General features: G+C 40.4%; 1 protein-coding gene and 1 non-coding gene across 13 annotated transcripts in view; both read left to right on the forward strand.

Moving 5' to 3' along the window:
- Positions 1-4,535, forward strand: part of PLEKHA5 (pleckstrin homology domain containing A5) — a 242,104-nt gene extending 237,569 nt beyond the window's left edge. For 9 of the 12 annotated variants that reach the window (XM_038576947.1, XM_038576948.1, XM_038576949.1 and 6 more), the window contains 2 exons: positions 1,312-1,417; positions 3,675-4,535. In XM_038576947.1, the coding sequence (XP_038432875.1) occupies positions 1,312-1,406 (95 nt within the window). In that variant the 3' untranslated portion in view covers positions 1,407-1,417; positions 3,675-4,535. The remainder of the gene's footprint in view (positions 1-1,311; positions 1,418-3,674) is intronic. The other 3 variants (XM_038576964.1, XM_038576953.1, XM_038576957.1) reach the window with 1 other exon arrangement.
- A 2,472-nt stretch (positions 4,536-7,007) lies between these two features.
- LOC119866461 lies at positions 7,008-7,198 on the forward strand. Its single transcript, XR_005380217.1, has one exon. It is a non-coding gene; the product is annotated as a U2 spliceosomal RNA (small nuclear RNA).
- Positions 7,199-18,367: the final 11,169 nt, after the last annotated feature.

Genomic DNA, 18,367 nt, shown 5'->3' on the forward strand with positions numbered 1-18,367 from the left:
ACTGTTTTTCTTAGGAAGAACACAGGATTCCAGCAGTGTATTTTCTAGATCTTATACACACCTAGCATGCAAATCTATGTGATTAGTCATGTTTCCTTGTAACATATTAAGCACTGTCTTTTCTTTTGCCTCTATCATTTATAAGGCATCATGCACAGGAATTCTCACCTTTTTTTTAATTGTCACTGACCACTTTCTGTTTCTGTTTTGGCATGTCTGCATAAAGTGTGTGGGTATATTAAAATCACAACATTTAATGTCACCTGGGCAGCTCGGCAGTTGGGCGCCCACCTTCAGCCCAGGGCGTGATCCTGGAGACCCGGGATCGAGTCCCACATTGGGCTCCCTGCATGGAGCCTGCCTATGTCTCTGCCTCTCTCATGAATAAATAAATAAAATCACAACATTTAAACTGTTGATTTTATTTATTTATTTTAAGATTTTATTTATTTATTCATGAGAGAGGCAGAGACACTATAGAGGGAGAAGCAAGCTCCGTACAGGGAGCCCTGTGCAGGACTCAACCCCTGAACCCAGAATCACACCCCTAGCTGAAGGCAGATGCTCAACCACTAAGCCACTCAGGGATCCCTGTTGATGGTATTTAGCTGCATGGAACTAGAAAGGCTTTTAAAAGTAAGACCTAGGAGTGCCTGTTGGCTCAGTCGGTAGAGCATGTGAATCTTGCACTTGGGGTTGTGAGTTCAAGCCCCATGTTGGTCAGAGCTTACTTTAAAAAAAAGTTTTTTTTTTAATAAGTAAATAAAAATGAGATCCATCAGGAGTGATCTGTAGATAGACACCTAAAAATTAACCTCAAAGGCTAAATAAATAAATAAATAAATAGTGGGGCAGCCTGGGTGGCTCAGCGGTTTAGCGCCGCCTTCGGCCCAAGGTGTGATCCTGGAGACCCAGGATCGAGTCCCACGTCAGGCTCCCTGCATGGAGCCTGCTTCTCCCTCTGCCTGTGTCTCTGCCTCTCTCTGTCTCTGTGTCTCACATGAATAAATAAAATCTTTAAAAAAAAATGGTGAAGAATTTTCCAATTGTGTTGAGGTATAATTGACATATAACATTGTACGCAATGTTTAAGCTCATGGTATACGAAGAAGAAGAATGTTTTATCAGTCTTCAAGAGACATTTCATGCTAAATAATCAGTTGTCAATTTAGAGAATAACAGAACCCAGATACAACTATTAAATCCTTCCTGAAATATGTTCCTATTTTATGGGATCACAGCATCAGGATTTCCTTCTCCAGATGTGTCCTAAAGATTTTTATCTTCTCACATTCTCTTGGTGTGTTTTAGTGAAAAGTCTGTCCCCATCTCCTGAGTCCTCGGCATCACCAGTTCCAGCCACTCAGCCGCAGCTCACAGAAGGATCCCATTTCATGTGTGTGTAGTCTCAGAAAAAGTACGTCAGTTCCCTTTGCATTTGTGCTTTAACTTTAGAGTTTTTAACTTGATTTTTATTCATGTGTTGGTTTGGTGAACAAAAACTGAGATTAATTGTCGACTGTACATTAGGGATCGTTGGCAGAGCAAGAAGGCTGTGTATTTGAGCCATGGGCAATAACTCAGATCTCCAGCATTAGCCCTTGCAGTGATTTGCTATGTGACAGCATTTTAGAGAAAATGTTCTTATTTTAGAGAAAATGTCTCTTATTTCATCATCTGTAAAAACAGCAAAACTAAGAGGGTATGGCCTTTGCCAAGACAAGCCTCACGGTGTTTTGCAGCTGTGCTCCCACTTAGCATTCCTTTCCATAGTCGGATCTGAGAATTCTGTTGAAGCTATTACATGTTGATCAAGTAATGTCTTTTACAGTTCGTGCAACGTATCTACCGCATTGGGAGTTTAATTATTTTAAAGGACAAAGGAGTGTTTGTGGTACAGCCAACTACATGGAATATTAAATTGTTAAGATCTATCAGAAATTATTTCTAAATAACTAAATTTTTTTTTTAAGTAAAGGAGGTCACTACTAAAAAAGCTGTGGGTGGGGAAATGGGGAATGAGGAAACCTTGCTTGAATGCTGTTCCTTCAACCAAAGTTTAAGAACTGAGAATAATCTCCTAAAATCTTACTTTTAACAATTTTATAGACAGTTGCTGAGTTTTATTTGCCTTTTTCTACTTGTAGATATATACTTTTTTAACTGTGAGATAGAGCTATTTATGCCTTTTTCTGCATTGTTTCTCTTACCATCTACCAGATACAGTAATATTGTGTACTTTAGAGTTACCACCAGTTTCTTTTAAGCTATTATAAACAGCGAAAACACATAGAGATACTACAAACATTATTGCTAACATATTCTTTGACTTTTAGATTCTCAAAATAGTACAAATACTTAGTATCCAGTAATGCTTATATTCTTAAATCTTCTTCCATTCATACCTTTTTTGTGGCAACTATAACCTGTGTCCTTTTGTTCACCCTGAAGCATTTATGTCTGTCTTGTCATATTTGTAACTTTTATTTGAGATTATGTCTACATAGCGGGACGGGACGCCTGGGTGGCTCAGTGGCTGAGCATCTGCCTTCGGCTCAGGGCATGATCCTGGAGTTCCCAGGATTGAGTCCTGCATTGGGCTCCTTGCTTGGAGCCTGCTTCTCCTCCCTCTGCCTGTGTCTCTGCCTCTCTTTCTGTGTCTCTCATGAATAAATAAATAAAATCTTTTAAAAAGATAGAGATATTATGTCTACATAGAGCCTGGAAGAGGCTCTGTTGTCAGCTGGTGTTTATGCAGGATTGACATCCTTTCTGAAGTTACAAACCACCTGTTTGTTATAGTCTACCTATGTCTTGCCTCTGTCACTCATGCATTTAAACTTTTAACTTACTGTGGTTTGAAGTGACAGTTGCCACTAGTGACAGAATAATACCAGCATAGTATTTAATTCATACTTATTTTATTCCTCTTGTGCAAAGAATTGGTAGATGGCCTCTTCCTATCTTAGTGGAGAAGTATATATTAAAATCTAGTCTCATTATCTTTTGGCTCAAAAACAGGTTACAATTCTTTGTACACAGACCAATGATAATAAAGAATGTTGTTTGACAATAAAGAGTATTTACAGTTAAAACCCAAGTACATTTAAAGGTTCCTTAAGTTGTTATTATTGGATTTTGTTTCGTTTTACTTTCACTCAGAGTCAGTGACATTATATACTAGAATGGTGTCCGGTTATTACCCGGTATTTTTTAGTCTCCTGGCATGCAGCCACCATGAATAACTAGTGGCACTCAACCCGTTATTATTTTTATGTCTTCTCACTCTGTGTATGTTATCTTGATGACTTAGTAGTTTTGGCAGGACTTTGGAAAGATTCATAACTGATGCTGCTGTGTAGGCGGCTTAGTGTATTATTACATATTTTACCAAAATTATGCAAATCTTCGCTCATTTTGTTGATCTTTTGGATTAAGCCACAAATTCGGCTACCTTTTTTTAATTCTGAATTATTTAATTGCATTTTTTGCTTTGTGAATTAAATCTGTGAAATGACAAGAAATTATCCTTCCGTTATATTATGTCTTAGGATTTTCATGGCTATGCTTGTCAGTTCTGTTGTTGTAGAACAACACCCTCAGTTACTTTAGGAAATGGTTACTCATTAACTTTTCAGGTGTCAAAAGTAATTTTCCCTGTCTTTATTTTTCAGCTATACTAACTTCTGTTGAAACCATTCAAAGCTAAGGACATGGACCTTCAGCAATGTGAGAAGATATTGTACAGTATATTTTAAATCTATGAAATTCATAGTTCTGATGCTTTTGGCCACAGAGCATCATTTTATCACTTCTGGAAAATGTTTATTCCAAATAGCTTTAATGGCTCATATGTACACTCCGTAATCTCAAGGTTGTTCTGACACCAGCTTGCTGCTATGATTTCAGAGCACATAAGTAAAGGTGCTTTTTTAATGTGTGGTCTACAGCCAGAGCTTACTTAGTTGCTGATTTCTAGATTTTGATGTTTCTAAAGTTTAGGTGGATTTATATTTCTTTTTGCTTTTTCAGTACATAAATTTAGTTATTTCCAATGAAGCTTGTTTTCCTTTTTTTTTTCTTCCCATTTTGGCTACTGCAATGCTTTGTTTCACACTTGATTTGTAAAAATTTTATATATATATTTAAAATGTGCCATTTTATTATTGCTAAGTGAAGTATGTCCTGTTTTCTGCTATAATTATTTCTCAGTCAGATTGCAATGTCAGCAGTTACTGCCACACTCTTGTCAGCTTAAACACAAATGTTACCGCTTACTTTTTCTTAAAAATACAACTTAAAATGTAGGTATTTTGAAGTACTGGGCTTATACTTCAATTGGGATAGTTGTGTACAGCAATAAGCAGGTTTTCAAATCCAGTACTTAGTTTGTGTACAAATGTAATTATGTTCATTGTGTATATATTATACAATGAGCACATGTAAGTATTAAAGGCTACTTACTCTTGTTTAAATGCAAATGTTCATATCTCATTTCTTTTTTATCATGTTAAATAAATGTTGATGTTCTTAAATCACTTGTGTTACAATGTTTGCTCTTCCCATCTAAAATGGAAAGTCTGTGGGGTACCTGGCTGGCTCAGTGGGTAGAACATATGACTCTTGATCTCAGAGTTGTGAGTTCGAGCCCCACACTGGGTGTAGAGATTACTTGAGAAAAATAAATCTTTAAACAGATAAATTAATTAAATTAAATAGAAAGTCTGAGACACAAGGAATTTCTCGACAGAACAATAGTCTGTTAATCTTTCCACTATAGACAACACCATGAAAAGACTTTTTCTGCCGTCCAGCCCGACTCTCCCATGTGAGAGCTCAAGAAACATGAGGCCCGGGGAGATAAATTGACTGGGCCACAATCCCATTATGTTTAATGACAAAATTTGGACTGGAATATAGTTTGTTCCACTTTTCCTCTGAGGAAAAACTCAACACCATCGGGCAGGTTTAGTTGCGTGAAGTCTTCTTGCACTTATTTCTATTTGTTTCTGTGTTGTGGAAACTAGCTGCAAACATCTGCTGTCTCCGCTCAGTGGATTGGGCTTGAAGGAGGGGTGTGTGGAGCAGAGGGTTATTTCTCTGACATGGGGAACTAGAAACCGTTTCATCATCAGAAGTAGGACCCTCAGAGATCATTTTCTCTTACAATACATTCTTTGCAGATGTTCACGCTCTTCAGAATCAATTACATTTCTTCCCGCTATAACCTTTTGTTCGTGCTATATATTGTTCCCAGAGTACAAGGAAATTTGATGCTTTTGGATTCCTATATGAAATGGCTGAAACTAAATTGGCACTGGTCAGTCTTTTTTTTTCTTTTCCCATGCTATAGTAAAGAGGATTTAAATTTAATTCGAAATGCAGATGTATAAAAATTCGTCTGCTCCAAACAGAAACACAAAATGAAATGCAAATAGATACAGTCTATATTGTAGGAGGGGAAGGAGAAGAGAAGTTAAGATGGAAGCAGAATGTTTAGCTGTCTGTATCCATGTACACATGTTTACACATATTGCCTTTGTTTTATTTTTTTTTTAAGACTTTATTTATTTATTCATGAGAGACACAGAGAGAGACAGAGACACAGGCAGAGGGAGAAGCAGGCTCCATGCAGGGAGCCTGATGTGGGACTCAATCCTGGGACTCCAGGATCACACCCTGGGCCGAAGGCAGGCGCTAAACCACTTAGCCACCCAGAGATCCCCATACATACTGCCTTTAAAGATAACACTGCGAGTGCTTGCTTCGGCAGCACATATACTAAAGATATCACTGCAAAGTCTTCCGAAGGAAATAGGCTACAGATCATCATTTACCTCTAATCACCATACAGCTATTGTCACAGATCTTCCATCAGTGTGTGGAGGGAAATTTACTGTTATTCTTTGGTTATTCCTTGGGATTTTTTGATGAGGGTTTTTGTCTGTGGTATGTGTTTGAACATTTTGTGAACTATTTCAAGAAGGAAAAATGTCCCATACTCGAATACCTGAAAGCCTGGGGATTTGGGCGAAACACTGGAGAGTAGTTATAACTCTTGTCAACATTTCAGAGAGCCAGATGAAAATCATGTACATATAAATAATAGGGCAGCCCAGGTGGCTCAGCGGTTTAGCGCCGCCTTCAGCCCAGGGCATGATCCTGGAGACCCCAGGATCAAGTCCCATGTCGGGCTCTCTGCATGGAGCCTGCTTCTCCCTCTGCCTGTGTCTCTGCCCCTCTCTCTCTCTCTCTCTCTCTCTCTCTCTGTGTCTCTCATGAATAAATAAATAAAATCTTAAAAAAAAAAAGTAGGTCAGCACAGGTACTTGTTACAGGATGTAACAAAGGGGACTATTCTCCGAAAATAAGAGCAAGATCACTATTCTCAGTCTCACCTGAAGCTCACGGTTCTCAGCTCCTGCTGTCTTACTGGAGAGGTGTGTGGAGAGCAGGAAGTAAGGAGGGTGGCTAACAAGTCGGCAGTGGAGGAGTGGGTGAAGGGTTATGGATGCCACCCTCCAGCACAGAAGCAAGCCCCAAAGTTTAACGTGTACCCTGTTGGGCTGGTTACTCAGACACCATGTGCAAGTCCCCCATGTGCACCTGCCCCCAACTTACAGAAAGTAGACAGTCCTATTCCCCTGGTGGTCAAAGATTACATCTAATCATATACAAGCAATCTGCAAACATCTTTGTTTGCATATGCACAAAAGGATTTTAAAAATTATGTTTCCCTTTGCATATTTTAAATTTGACATCTATAGCTTTTCAAAAATTGAGATAGTTGAAATGATGCAATTTTTAGCATACTGTCAATTTGACTTTGTAAGATAAAACTGTTAAATCATTTTTTTTCCTGTATCTAACAGAAACTACCGTTTTGATTGTTTCATTATCCTTTTCTTTTTTTAAATGCAAACCAGGGCACCCCACTGGCTTAGTCTATAGAGCTTGTGACTTTAAGCCCACCTTGAATGTAGAGCTGTACTTTAAAAAAAAAAATCCTCCGTTCCTGGCCTTTGGCTAAGATCAAGTATAGTTTCTGTTATCACCAGAATATCTGATATGTCCTCTACCCAAGGACAACATATAAAGTGGATTTCAGAAACAGGGAGATGGAAACAGGAGCTTGTTCTGTCCACTTGATGCATTGACCTCCTGATACTGCAGTACCTCCAGAAACAGTGCAACCCCCCTAGGGCTAAAACAAAGATTCAAAAAACTAAAAGATGCAAACAACTTTTTTTTAAATTTTTTTTTTTTTGGGACACCTAGGTGGCTCAGTGATTGAGCATCTGCCTTTGGCTCAGGTGGTATCCCGGGGTCCTGGGATTGAGTCCCACATGGGGCTCCCATGAGGAGCCTGCTTCTGCCTTGCCTTTGTATCTGCCTCTCTCTCTCTCTCATAAATAAATAAAACCTTTTAAAAATAATAAAATAAATATTTTTTTCTTTATATGTAATCTCAATGTCCAATGTGTGGCTCAAACTCATCACCCCAAGATCAAAAGTCTCATACTCTACCCACAGAGCCAGCCTAGTGCCCTACAAGCTTTTGTTTTGTTTTTTATTTATGATAGTCACACACAGAGAGAGAGAGAGAGGCAGAGACACAGGCAGAGGGAGAAGCAGGCTCCATGCACCGGGAGCCCGACGTGGGATTCGATCCCGGGTCTCTAGGATCACGCCCCGGGCCAAAAGCAGGTGCCAAACCGCTGCGCCACCCAGGGATCCCTACAAGCTTTTTTTTTAAATAGGAAAGTTTACATCATTCCTTTTTCTCCTTGAATTTATATTTCCATTTTACTTACCTGATGATACTTGATCACAACAAATTAGGATGCATAAAATTTAATTATTTTAATTATTTCTAATCCCATTCATTTCTGTGAGATCTTGTTACTCAGCCATTGTAGTTCCTTTTTCACACCCTGGAGGATTTTACACTCTGAGTATAAGAGTAAGATTCAGAGAAGTGGGATTTTCATGTATGAAGGAGAAAGGAGCTCATGTGAAAAAAGAGCCTTGATCTCAGGAGGCAAAGAGATGATATGTTTTAGGCACGAATTTGTGTGGAAGGTAAAGTTCTGGATACCAAGTCCACTGAAGTCGTCCTTGCCCACATACCCTTGAAATGTTTCTGTGTATTAATTTGAAGAATGCGGGATCCCTGGGTGGCGCAGCGGTTTAGCGCCTGCCTTTGGCCCAAGGTGCGATCCTAGAGACCCGGGATCGAATCCCACGTCGGGCTCCCGGTGCATGGAGCCTGCTTCTCCCTCTGCCTGTGTCTCTGCCTCTCTCTCTCTCTCTCTCTCTCTCTCTCTCTCTCTCTCTCTGTGGGACTATCATAAATAAATAAAAATTAAAAAAAAAAAAGAAGAATGCTGTCCTAGACTATTTGGCCATTAAAATATTCATAAGTGTATTGATTTATACACACCTAGTCACTTTGTTTGTTTGTTTTTTAAGATTATTTATTCATGAAAGACAGAGAGGCAGAGACAGACAGAGGGAGAAGCAGGCTCCTTGCACAGAGCCTGATGCAGGACTCGATCCCAGATCCTAGGATCACACCCTGAACCGAAGGCAGATGCTCAACCGCTGAGCCACCCAGGCGTCTCTATACTTGGTCACTTTAGCCACAGAAAGGTTTTATATAGAGCAGCCCCGGTGGCCCAGTGGTTTAGCGCTGCCTTTAGCCCAGGGCGTGATCCTGGAGACCCGGGATCAAGTCCCATGTTGGGCTCCCTGCATGGAGCCTGCTTCTCTCTCTGCTTCTCTCTCTGCCTCTCTGTCTCTCATGAATAAATAAATCTTAAAAAAAAAAAAAAGGAATGGTTTTATACAGATTTAGTGCATGGCAGAGAAACTCACTATTGAACAATTTCGAGCTATGTATGAGAATAAACTGAACGCAGAAACAACTTTTTTATTATGCTAAAGTAATGTGGAAAGTTTTCCCAGAATTATTCCAGAAAAATAGATTACATCCGTCATTTAAAAATAAATCTCTGAAGTGTTTGGTTTGTATTATAAAAGCAGAAACTTTAGGGCAGCCGGGTTTAGCGCTGCCTGCAGCCCAGGGCGTGATCCTGGAGACCCAGGATCGAGTCCGGCATCGGGCTCCCTGCATGGAGCCTGCTTCTCCCTCTGCCTGTGTCTTTGCCTCTCTCTCTGTCTCTCTCTCTGTGTCTCTCATGAATGAATAAATAAAATCTTAAAAATAAAAAATAAAAGCAGAAACTTTAAATTTTGAAATGGAACTTTTATTTTTTTTTATTTTAAAATGACAATGAGGGACGCCTGGGTGGCTCAGCCGTTGTCTGCCTTCAGCTCAGAGCGTGATCCCGGGTCCGGGGATCGAGTCCCACATTGGGCTCCCTGCAGGGAGCCTGCTTCTCCCTCTGCCTATGTCTCTGCCTCTCTCTCTGTGTGTCTCTCATGAATAAATAAAAATCTTTTAAAAAATAAATAAAATGACAATGAAAAGTCAACCTAAAACGAAAGACTGGGTCAGAAGCGGGAGGGAATACAGCAGAACTATTTCATGTAATCCATGCCTGGGAACACATGTAAGTACAGGATAGAACCCCAGAGCCCTGTTTCTCATAAGCTTAGTGCCTCACAAAGTTGCTGGAAAGTCCCTTACATCCTCTGTTAGTTATATTCAGAAAAGCCTATCCAGTCTACTTGAGGAAGACTCGCTCATTCTAGCTCTTTTCTAGAAAGGGCTCATCTCCGTTGCTCCAGTGCTGGGAAACGTGCAAGCAATCATCCTAGGTTGGCAGGATGGCTAAAGGGACCTTCCACCAACTCTGTTGCTAGGAAACCCGAATCCCTCCAGCCCCTTGATATGACTGTGGGGCCTCACTGTGTAGCAGTTAGGAGCTCACACTCCGGCACTAGATTGTCTGGATTGGAACCTAGCTCTGCCACTTTCTACATGTCCTTTGCCAAAGTGCTTTACACTCTCTAAGCCTAGTTTTTTCCACAAATCCAAAGTTGGTCTAATAGTTATTACACTAGAATTGTTGTAAAGACTAAATGAGTCTTTACAAAGACATATGTCACATGCCTGGCACCACGTAAAAAGCTTGCTACCATTAGCTTTTATTAACTAAGGGCTAACTTTATCTAACTACAGCTTCTAAATTTACCAGAGCACTACTAACTACCTTATTTAAGCAGTGTTTTCAGATCGGGTCTCAATTTAGCATACATTAAAATCACCTGAGAGGCTTGTTAAAACACAGATTCCTGGGCCCCATCCCTAGAATTTCTAATTTAGTCACTCTGGAATGTGGCCCAAAAATGTGAATTCTAATTCTAACAAGTTCCCAGATCATGCAAATCCTGATGTTCCAGGGACCCCCCCTTAGAAACCCCTGACATATAATGAGGCTCTGTGTTGTTTTGAATTTTCGTTTCATTTATATGTGGTACAGAGTATTAGGATAAATTAAGTTATTTACACAGGTGAACAGAAGAACTAAGAGAGATCCCTCAGTAACTCAGATGTTTCACACAAAGGCCCAAAGAGATGAGGGGAGAAGTAACTAGAATCCATAGAAGAGAGTTAACTTCAGTGAAGCTCTTACTCTCTTTTTCAAGAGTCAAAGCCAGCCTCAATGTAGGCAACCCTATAGGGGTCAATGCCCTAATGCACTCACTGTCTTATCACTCAGTTCTCTCTTGGGCTCCCATTGGCTGAACCCAGAAGATTCAGAGGTCACAAGAGTTGTTCTGGGTGTAGCTGGGAATGCATACAGGTGAGTTTTTCAAGATCTTTCCAGGGGATCCTTAAATTCAAAACTGTGTTGATAACACTAAGATGTTATTTGCCTTTTTCACTTTTATTCTGTCGTTAGTGAACAGTAGAGTTTCCCAAAGGCTGTCTGACCTAGGATATTTCAACTGATTGAGTGAAGAAGAAGATGTGAAAATCCAGCTGTCTTCTGTTAATCCAGATATTGAGGACAGTTACAAAACTGGAAAGCAATGCTTTTTATTTAAAAAGGATATTGGCAGCGGTTTAGCGCCTGCCTTTGGCCCAGGGTGTGATCCTGGAGTCCCGGAATCAAGTCCCACGTCAGGCTCCCTGCATGGGGCCTGCTTCTCCCTCTGTATCTCTGCCTCTCTCTCTCCTCTGTGTGTCTCTCATGAATAAATAAATAAATAAAATCTTAAAAAAAAAAAAAAGGATATTGGGGGCAGCCCCAGTGGCCCAGCGGTTTAGCGCCACCTTCAGCCCAGGGCATGATCCTGGAGACCCGGGATTGAGTCCTGCTTCAGGCTCCCTGCTTGGAGCCTGCTTCTCCCTCTGCCTGTGTCTCTGCCTCTCTCTCTCTCTCTCTCTGCCTCTCATGAATAAATAAAATAAATTTTTTTAAATAAATAAATAAAAAGGATATTGGGGTCACTCGGCTGGCTCATATGGTAGAGCATGTGACTCTTGATCTCAGGGTTGTGGTTTACAGCCCTACATTGGCTATAGAGATTACTTAAAAATAAAATCTTTTTTTTAAAAAAAGGGTAAACAAAGACATGTTATTCCATGTCACAGTGGAGAGCACCCACGAAAAAATTCATGATATTTTCCACATTACTTAAAATGTGTGATTTATATACAGACATTTGTATTACTTTTAAGAAATTGCTATTAGGCTATAATTATTACTATCTGCCTCTTAGTCTGTTCACTTCTACCTAACAGGAAAATGAATGATTTCATTCCTTTGTATTTTTAGTAGCAACTAAAGCTGTCCAGAAACTTGCTAGATATGTGCCCTAAGCTGATGCTCAAAGATCTGCAGAGTTTTGTTTTTTTTTTTTTTAAGAAGCAATGTATTAGTGCATCTGGGTGGCTCAGTCAGTAAAGCATCAGACTCTTGATTTCAGCTCAGGTCCTGATCTCAGGGTCATGAGATTGAGCCCTGTGCTATGCACCATTCTCAGCGGAGAGTCTACTTCAGATTTTCTGTCCATCCTAGCCCTTGCTGTCTCTCTTTCTCTCTGTCTCTCCTTCCCTCTCTCTCTCTCTCTCAAATAAATAAATAAGTAAATAAATATTTTTTTAAATTTAAAATAAAAAAAGAAGTAATATATCTCACCTAGATCCTTGTGTTGGGGTTGTAGAGGCATCTGCAAACTGGAAGAGCAGGCCTGAGACAGAGCTCATGCCTATAAGACCCTACTGGAAAGTGACAGGGACTTAATGGGAGTTGCTAGCATTTCAAACAAATTGGCCCCTAGCCATATCCCCTGAAATTGTCCAAGAACAAGGAGAAGGGAAGCAAAGTCTTCTAGGAAGGCCCTGATGTATCTTGAAATTTATAAAAGAGACACAAGCACTCAATAAACATGGACAGATGCTCCTTAAAAGTGATAATAAAAGACATACAAATTAAAACAATGAAAAATCCTTTTTTACTCAATAGTTCAGAAATCATGTCCCAAAAAATGATAATGCAATATGATATTATTCACTTCAAAATTTAGAAGATAAACTTACAGTGTTTTATGTCAATTATATCTCTATAAAGCTGGAAAAAAGTTTGAGGGTAGACCTCATGTTAGGTATTCCTACCATGCACACACAAAAAAAACATGATGTGGGGCGCCTGGATGACTCAGTTGGTAAAATGTCCACCTTTGGCTCAGGTCATGATCCTGGAGTCCTGAGATCGAGCCCCTTGTCGGGCTCCCTGCCTAGTGAGGAGCATGCTTCTCCCTCTCCTGCTCCCCTCGCTGTGTGTGCGCTTGCTCTCTCTCTCTTTCTCTCTCTCTCTCTCTCTCTCTGTCAGACAAAATCTAAAAAAAGCAAAACACAAAAAACAAGGACACAAGGACACTGGGAGGTATTAGGTATCTTTATTACTTTGATTGATGATGGTTTCACAGGTGTTCATATGTCCAAACTCATCAAACTATGCCTATTAAATACATTCACTTCTTTGTATATCAGAGATACCTCAATGAAGCTGTGATTCTTTTTAAAAAGTGATAATATCCACAGTTAGCAGGGTGGGGGAAAATGATATACTCACATAGGGTTGTCGAGAGTGTCAGTTGATAAAGGCTTTCACACGAAGCATTAAAGACACATACGCTTTGACCCAGCAATGCTACTTCTGGGAGAATATTTTAGAGAAATAATCTAGTCTCGTGAGCATCCAGAGGCACTTGAACGTTTGTTTCATAAATGCTTTCAATAATTCATCTCATGCCATAAGCAACCAGACAGCAGGGAGCCCATGGCAGGAGGGCAGCGAGGGAGTCCGATTCCCCTCTTCCTGCCCTGCCATGAGTAGTGACTACCTCAAGTGGGCCACGTCCAAAGCAGGAAGCCCAGAAGGTGGTATCAGCCTCTTCCATTTCTATCTCATTGGCCAGAACCAAATGATATGGCCACCTGACCCGTAAGGGTGTCTGGGAAAGCATGTGTTTATCTTTCCTGTTTTTAAAATAGAGCAGGGCAGTCAGTGAAAGGGAGTTGAAGTGAATGTTAAATAAATGAGCCAAGTTGCAAAAAATACTCCACGACCTACACGTCCACCTGTACGAAATTGATTTGTTGTTATTGTTGTTTGTTATTGTTAGGGGATTGATTAAATAAAATAGAGAATACCCCTACTATGCAGCCACTTATCGTGCAGTAATCCTGTTCACTGTATATTTAGTAAAAAGAGCATGATGTGTTTCACAAGATCCCATTCTGCTAAAAAGATAAGGATACTATATACTCACAGAAAAACCTGATATGCATGGTAATGTTAATTCTGGAAATTCTTTAAAGATTCTACATTCTCTGAAATTTCTTTGGCAGGTAATCACATCTTAGTTTTAGAATAAAGAACAGAAGATAAGGATCCCTGGGTGGCGCAGCGGTTTGGCACCTGCCTTTGGCCCAGGGCGCGATCCTGGAGACCCGGGATCGAATCCCACGTCGGGCTCCCGGTGCATGGAGCCTGCTTCTCCCTCTGCCTGTGTCTCTGCCTCTCTCTCTCTCTGTGACTATCATAAATAAATAAAGATTTTTAAAATAATAATAATAAAAAGAACAGAACATAAATTTCCATTTTCGAGTTCTCATTGGACCTGAAACAGGAGATAAACTAGTCTGTTAAGAGCACCTTGAGGAGGCCTCCTGCCCCCAAGTGACCTCCAAGTCTTAGCCATAAAACGTTCTCAAGATTGACTCAAAGCCAAGTATAAAGAACCATAAATAAATCGTTTTGGAAAATACTGTTACTTGCGGTCTGTTACGTTTCACTTTACTTCTAAGAGGACAAACTCCAGCACACCCTCCGTTGCCTGACCAAAGCTTAGTCAGTGAAGCCAGGTGGTAATTACTACAGGGACAGGCTCAGATCAAAATCGTGAGGAACCTGATTCAGAGGAAAGCTAATCAGTGTGCCAAAAAGAAGTCATGGCTGAGGACACTAAGTAGAAAGTTATTTGTAAATTGGTCCAGTGGGTTTTGACAGTGTATCATCTCCAAGGAAATCTCAGGAACAGCAACATAAAGGGTAGGTTCTCCTTGGAGTTTCAAGTGATTTGGTTTATTTGATTGCTGATGGGGGATCCCTGGGTGGCGCAGCGGTTTGGCGCCTGCCTTTGGCCCAGGGCGCGATCCTGGAGTCCCGGGATCGAATCCCGAGTCCCAGGATCGAATCCCACATCGGGCTCCCGGTGCATGGAGCCTGCTTCTCCCTCTGCCTGTGTCTCTGCCTCTCTCTCTCTCTCTCTCTGTGACTATCATAAATAAAAATTTATATAAAAAAAAAGTTTGATTGCTGATGGGACGCCTCTTAAGACATAGTATAGACATTGTGCAGTTATATTTTTAAATCAACACTAACCAAATTCTTAAAAGATAATAGCACGAATCTATCTTGTTCCCAAATCCTCAGGTCTGAAGAGGCTCTAGGCTTCGACCTTAAGTATCTGGGCCAGCGTTCCAGGAAACTTACAGGTCTGTGGTTGCTTTCAAAGTGACAGTAATCCATTCTCATAAGATTACTGTGACTGAACCAAGAGGAGTATCAACACATACACTTTGTGGAAACAATGTAGGAACTCTGGTCCCTTTACCTCCTTTTACAAAAGTAGAAGAAATTAAAAAAAAAAAAAAAAGTAGAAGAAATCCAAAAGAAAAAGGAAGTAAAGAAGGTAAAACTCTGGAAACAATAATAAGAATATAAATATGAGGATTGGAGGCAGAAGGGAGCAAGGACCGGAAGGTGGATCAGTGTGAAGGCTAAAATAATAACGAAGGTCCAGGGCACTCAAGGACAGAGTTCACTTAGCAGCTTTGTAAAATGTCCGTGAAACCCAAAGAATATACTGTTTAAAATCAAATTTTAAAATGTGCCTCAGGCACCTGGCTGGCTCAGTTGGAAGAACACGAGCCTCTTGATCTCAGGATGGTGAGTTCAAGCCCATGTTGGGTATAGAGATTACTAAAAATATTGTAAAAATCAAGAAAACCCTTAAAATGTGCTTGACTATCCATGTTGCCTAAACCGTATTTCTTGAACTTAGCTGATTAACAGAATCATTTTGGGAGTTTTGTTTTTGTTTTCATATAGATTCTCGAGTCCCATGTTGCCTGGATAACTGTCTTCAAATCAGTGCAGACCTCTCATCTTTGTTCTTTATTTTCAAGTTTGTTTTGGCTAATCTGTGTCTTTGCATTTCTGTTTCAGGATTCGATTGGCTAATGTTAAGGATTTTTGTGTCCATCCTTCATGAGAAACATTAATCTTTTCCTATAATGACTTTATCATTATTGGTGGATAATGATTTCATAAAATGAGTTGGAAGGGTTCTTTCCTCTATTTTCTGAAAGAATTGGTATTTCATTTCTTCCTTAAATGTTTGATGGAATTCACCAGTGAATCCATATAAGACTGAAGTTCACTTTATGGAAAAATATGTACATATAAATTCCATTTAATTAATAGATAGAAGGGGATCCCTGGGTGGCGCAGCAGTTTAGCGCCTGCCTTTGGCCCAGGGCACGATCCTGGAGACCCGGGATCGAATCCCATGTCGGGCTCCCGGTGCATGGAGCCTGCTTCTCCCTCTGCCTGTGTCTCTGCCTCTCTCTCTGTGTGACTATCATAGATAAATAAAAATTTAAAAAAAAAATAAAAATATTTAAAAAAAAAAATTAATAGATAGAAGGGGTACCTGGGTGGCTCAGTCAGCTAAGCATCTGCCTTCAGCTCAGGTCATGATCCCAGGGGTCCTGGGATGGAGCCCTGCATCATGCTCCCTGCTCAATAGGGAGTCAGCTTCTCCCACCCCTTCTGGGCCCTCCCCCCTGCTCATGCTCTTGCTCACGCTCTCTCTCAAATGAATAAATAAAAAATCTTTTAAAAATAAGCAATTAATAGATATAAGACTCTTCAAATTTTCCATTTCTTCTTGAGATAATTTTGGTAACTTATGTCCTCAACAGATTTACTCATTTCATTGATTGGTATAAAATTGTTCATGTTACTTCGTTATTAGCCCTCCAGGTATGTTCAGAGATGACCCTCTTTTATACCTGATGTTGGTAATTTGTATAGTCCCTCTTTTTTAATCAATCTGATTACAGGTTTATCCATTTAGTTGATTATGTTTGCTATACTGTGTTTCATTTCTAAATATTCTCTCATTGCCTTTGCAACTTCCTCTCTGACTTTTATGAAAAAGTGTGCTGTTGGAACGTCTGGCTGGCTCAGTTGGTAGAGCCTGCAACTCTTGATCTTGGAGTCCTGAGTTTGAGCCCCACATTGGGTGTGGACCCTATTTAAAAAAAGAAAAAGAGGGATCCCTGGGTGGCGCAGCGGTTTAGCGCCTGCCTTTGGCCCAGGGCGCGATCCTGGAGACCCGGGATCGAATCCCACATCGGGCTCCCGGTGCATGGAGCCTGCTTCTCCCTCTGCCTATGTCTCTGCCTCTCTCTCTCTCTCACTGTGTGCCTATCATAAATAAATAAAATAAAATAAAAAATAAAAAAATTTAAAAAAAGAAAAAAAAAAGAAAAAGAATGTTGTTTAATTATCATATATTTAGGGGTTTTCAGGATAACTTTTGTAATTAATTTCTAATTTAATTCTATTGGAGAGAAAAAAAAAAAAAAAACCTGCCTTCTGCTCAGGTCATAATCCCAGGGCCCTGGGTTGGAGCCCCACATCGGACTCTCTGCTGGACAGGTAGCCTGCTTCTCCCTCTCCTTCTGCCTGCTGCTCCTCTGCTTGTGCTCTCTCTCTCTCTATCTCTCTGTATCAAATAAATAAAATCTTTTTTTAATGCTTTTATTTATTTATTCATGAGAGACACACAGAGAGAGGCAGAGACATAGGCAGAAGGAGAAGCGGGCTCCCTGTTAGGAGCCTGATGCAGGACTCGATCTGAGGATCCCAGGATCATGCCCTGAGCCAAAGGCAGATAGATGCTCAACCACTGAGCCACCCAGGCGTCCCTGATGGTCAGCATTTAAATGTGATTATCAATATGGTTTAAATCCACCATCTTACTGTTTGTTTACTATTGTCTTATCTGTTCTTTGGACCTTTGTTCTTTTTCCTTCTTTTGAGTCCAGGGCCATCTCTGCCTTAGGATCTCCCTCCTGGCACCATCAGCCAGAAAAATACCCCCTGGGGCAGAGTAGGACTCACCTCATTTGTTTTCCTGCCCTCAGGGATCCCGGTCCTGCAGTGTTTGTTCAATGTCAGAAAGAGTTGTTTTAAATAATTTGTCCAGTTTTCTAGTTGTTCACAGAGGGAGGGTGTGTCTAGTTCCAGCTACCCCGTCATGGTCTAAAATTAAATTCTGGAATATGTGTAGTTAAAATAATGCAAAGTAGGTCCACGATGGAGTTGCTCATGCTAAGCCCTCTAGCGACAAAGCGAAACTTAGTAAGTTTCTATGCTCAGCTCTGCAGGAGGAGAGGCCCAGGTCAACCAAGGAGCGCTCAGCTGCTCAGCAGTTACCTAGCCCAGTGCTAAAGTTCCCTTTACTCCATGTAAGGAAAATTATCCTGCTTCTTTTCTTCCGAAGGTTTTATTTTAAGTAATCTCTACACCTAAAGTGAGTCTTGAACTAACAACTCTGAGATCAAGAGTCACATGTGCCACCACACCAACTGAGCCAGCCGGGCACCCCCAAAGTAGTCGTGCTTTAACCAATCAGCAAGAGCCTAGTATTATAATTTCCTGTTCTTTTCTACTTTGGTCTATAAAAATCTCTCAATTCTAGGGCTCTTCAGAGCTCCTTTCTATCTGCTAGATTGGATGCTGCCCAAATTCATGCATCACTGAATGAAAACCTACTAGATTAGCAAATCATGGAAAATTTTTCTTTTGGCAGT

The sequence above is a fragment of the Canis lupus genome, chromosome 27, assembly GCF_011100685.1.
Source record: "Canis lupus familiaris isolate Mischka breed German Shepherd chromosome 27, alternate assembly UU_Cfam_GSD_1.0, whole genome shotgun sequence".
NCBI classification, from domain to species: domain Eukaryota; kingdom Metazoa; phylum Chordata; class Mammalia; order Carnivora; family Canidae; genus Canis; species Canis lupus.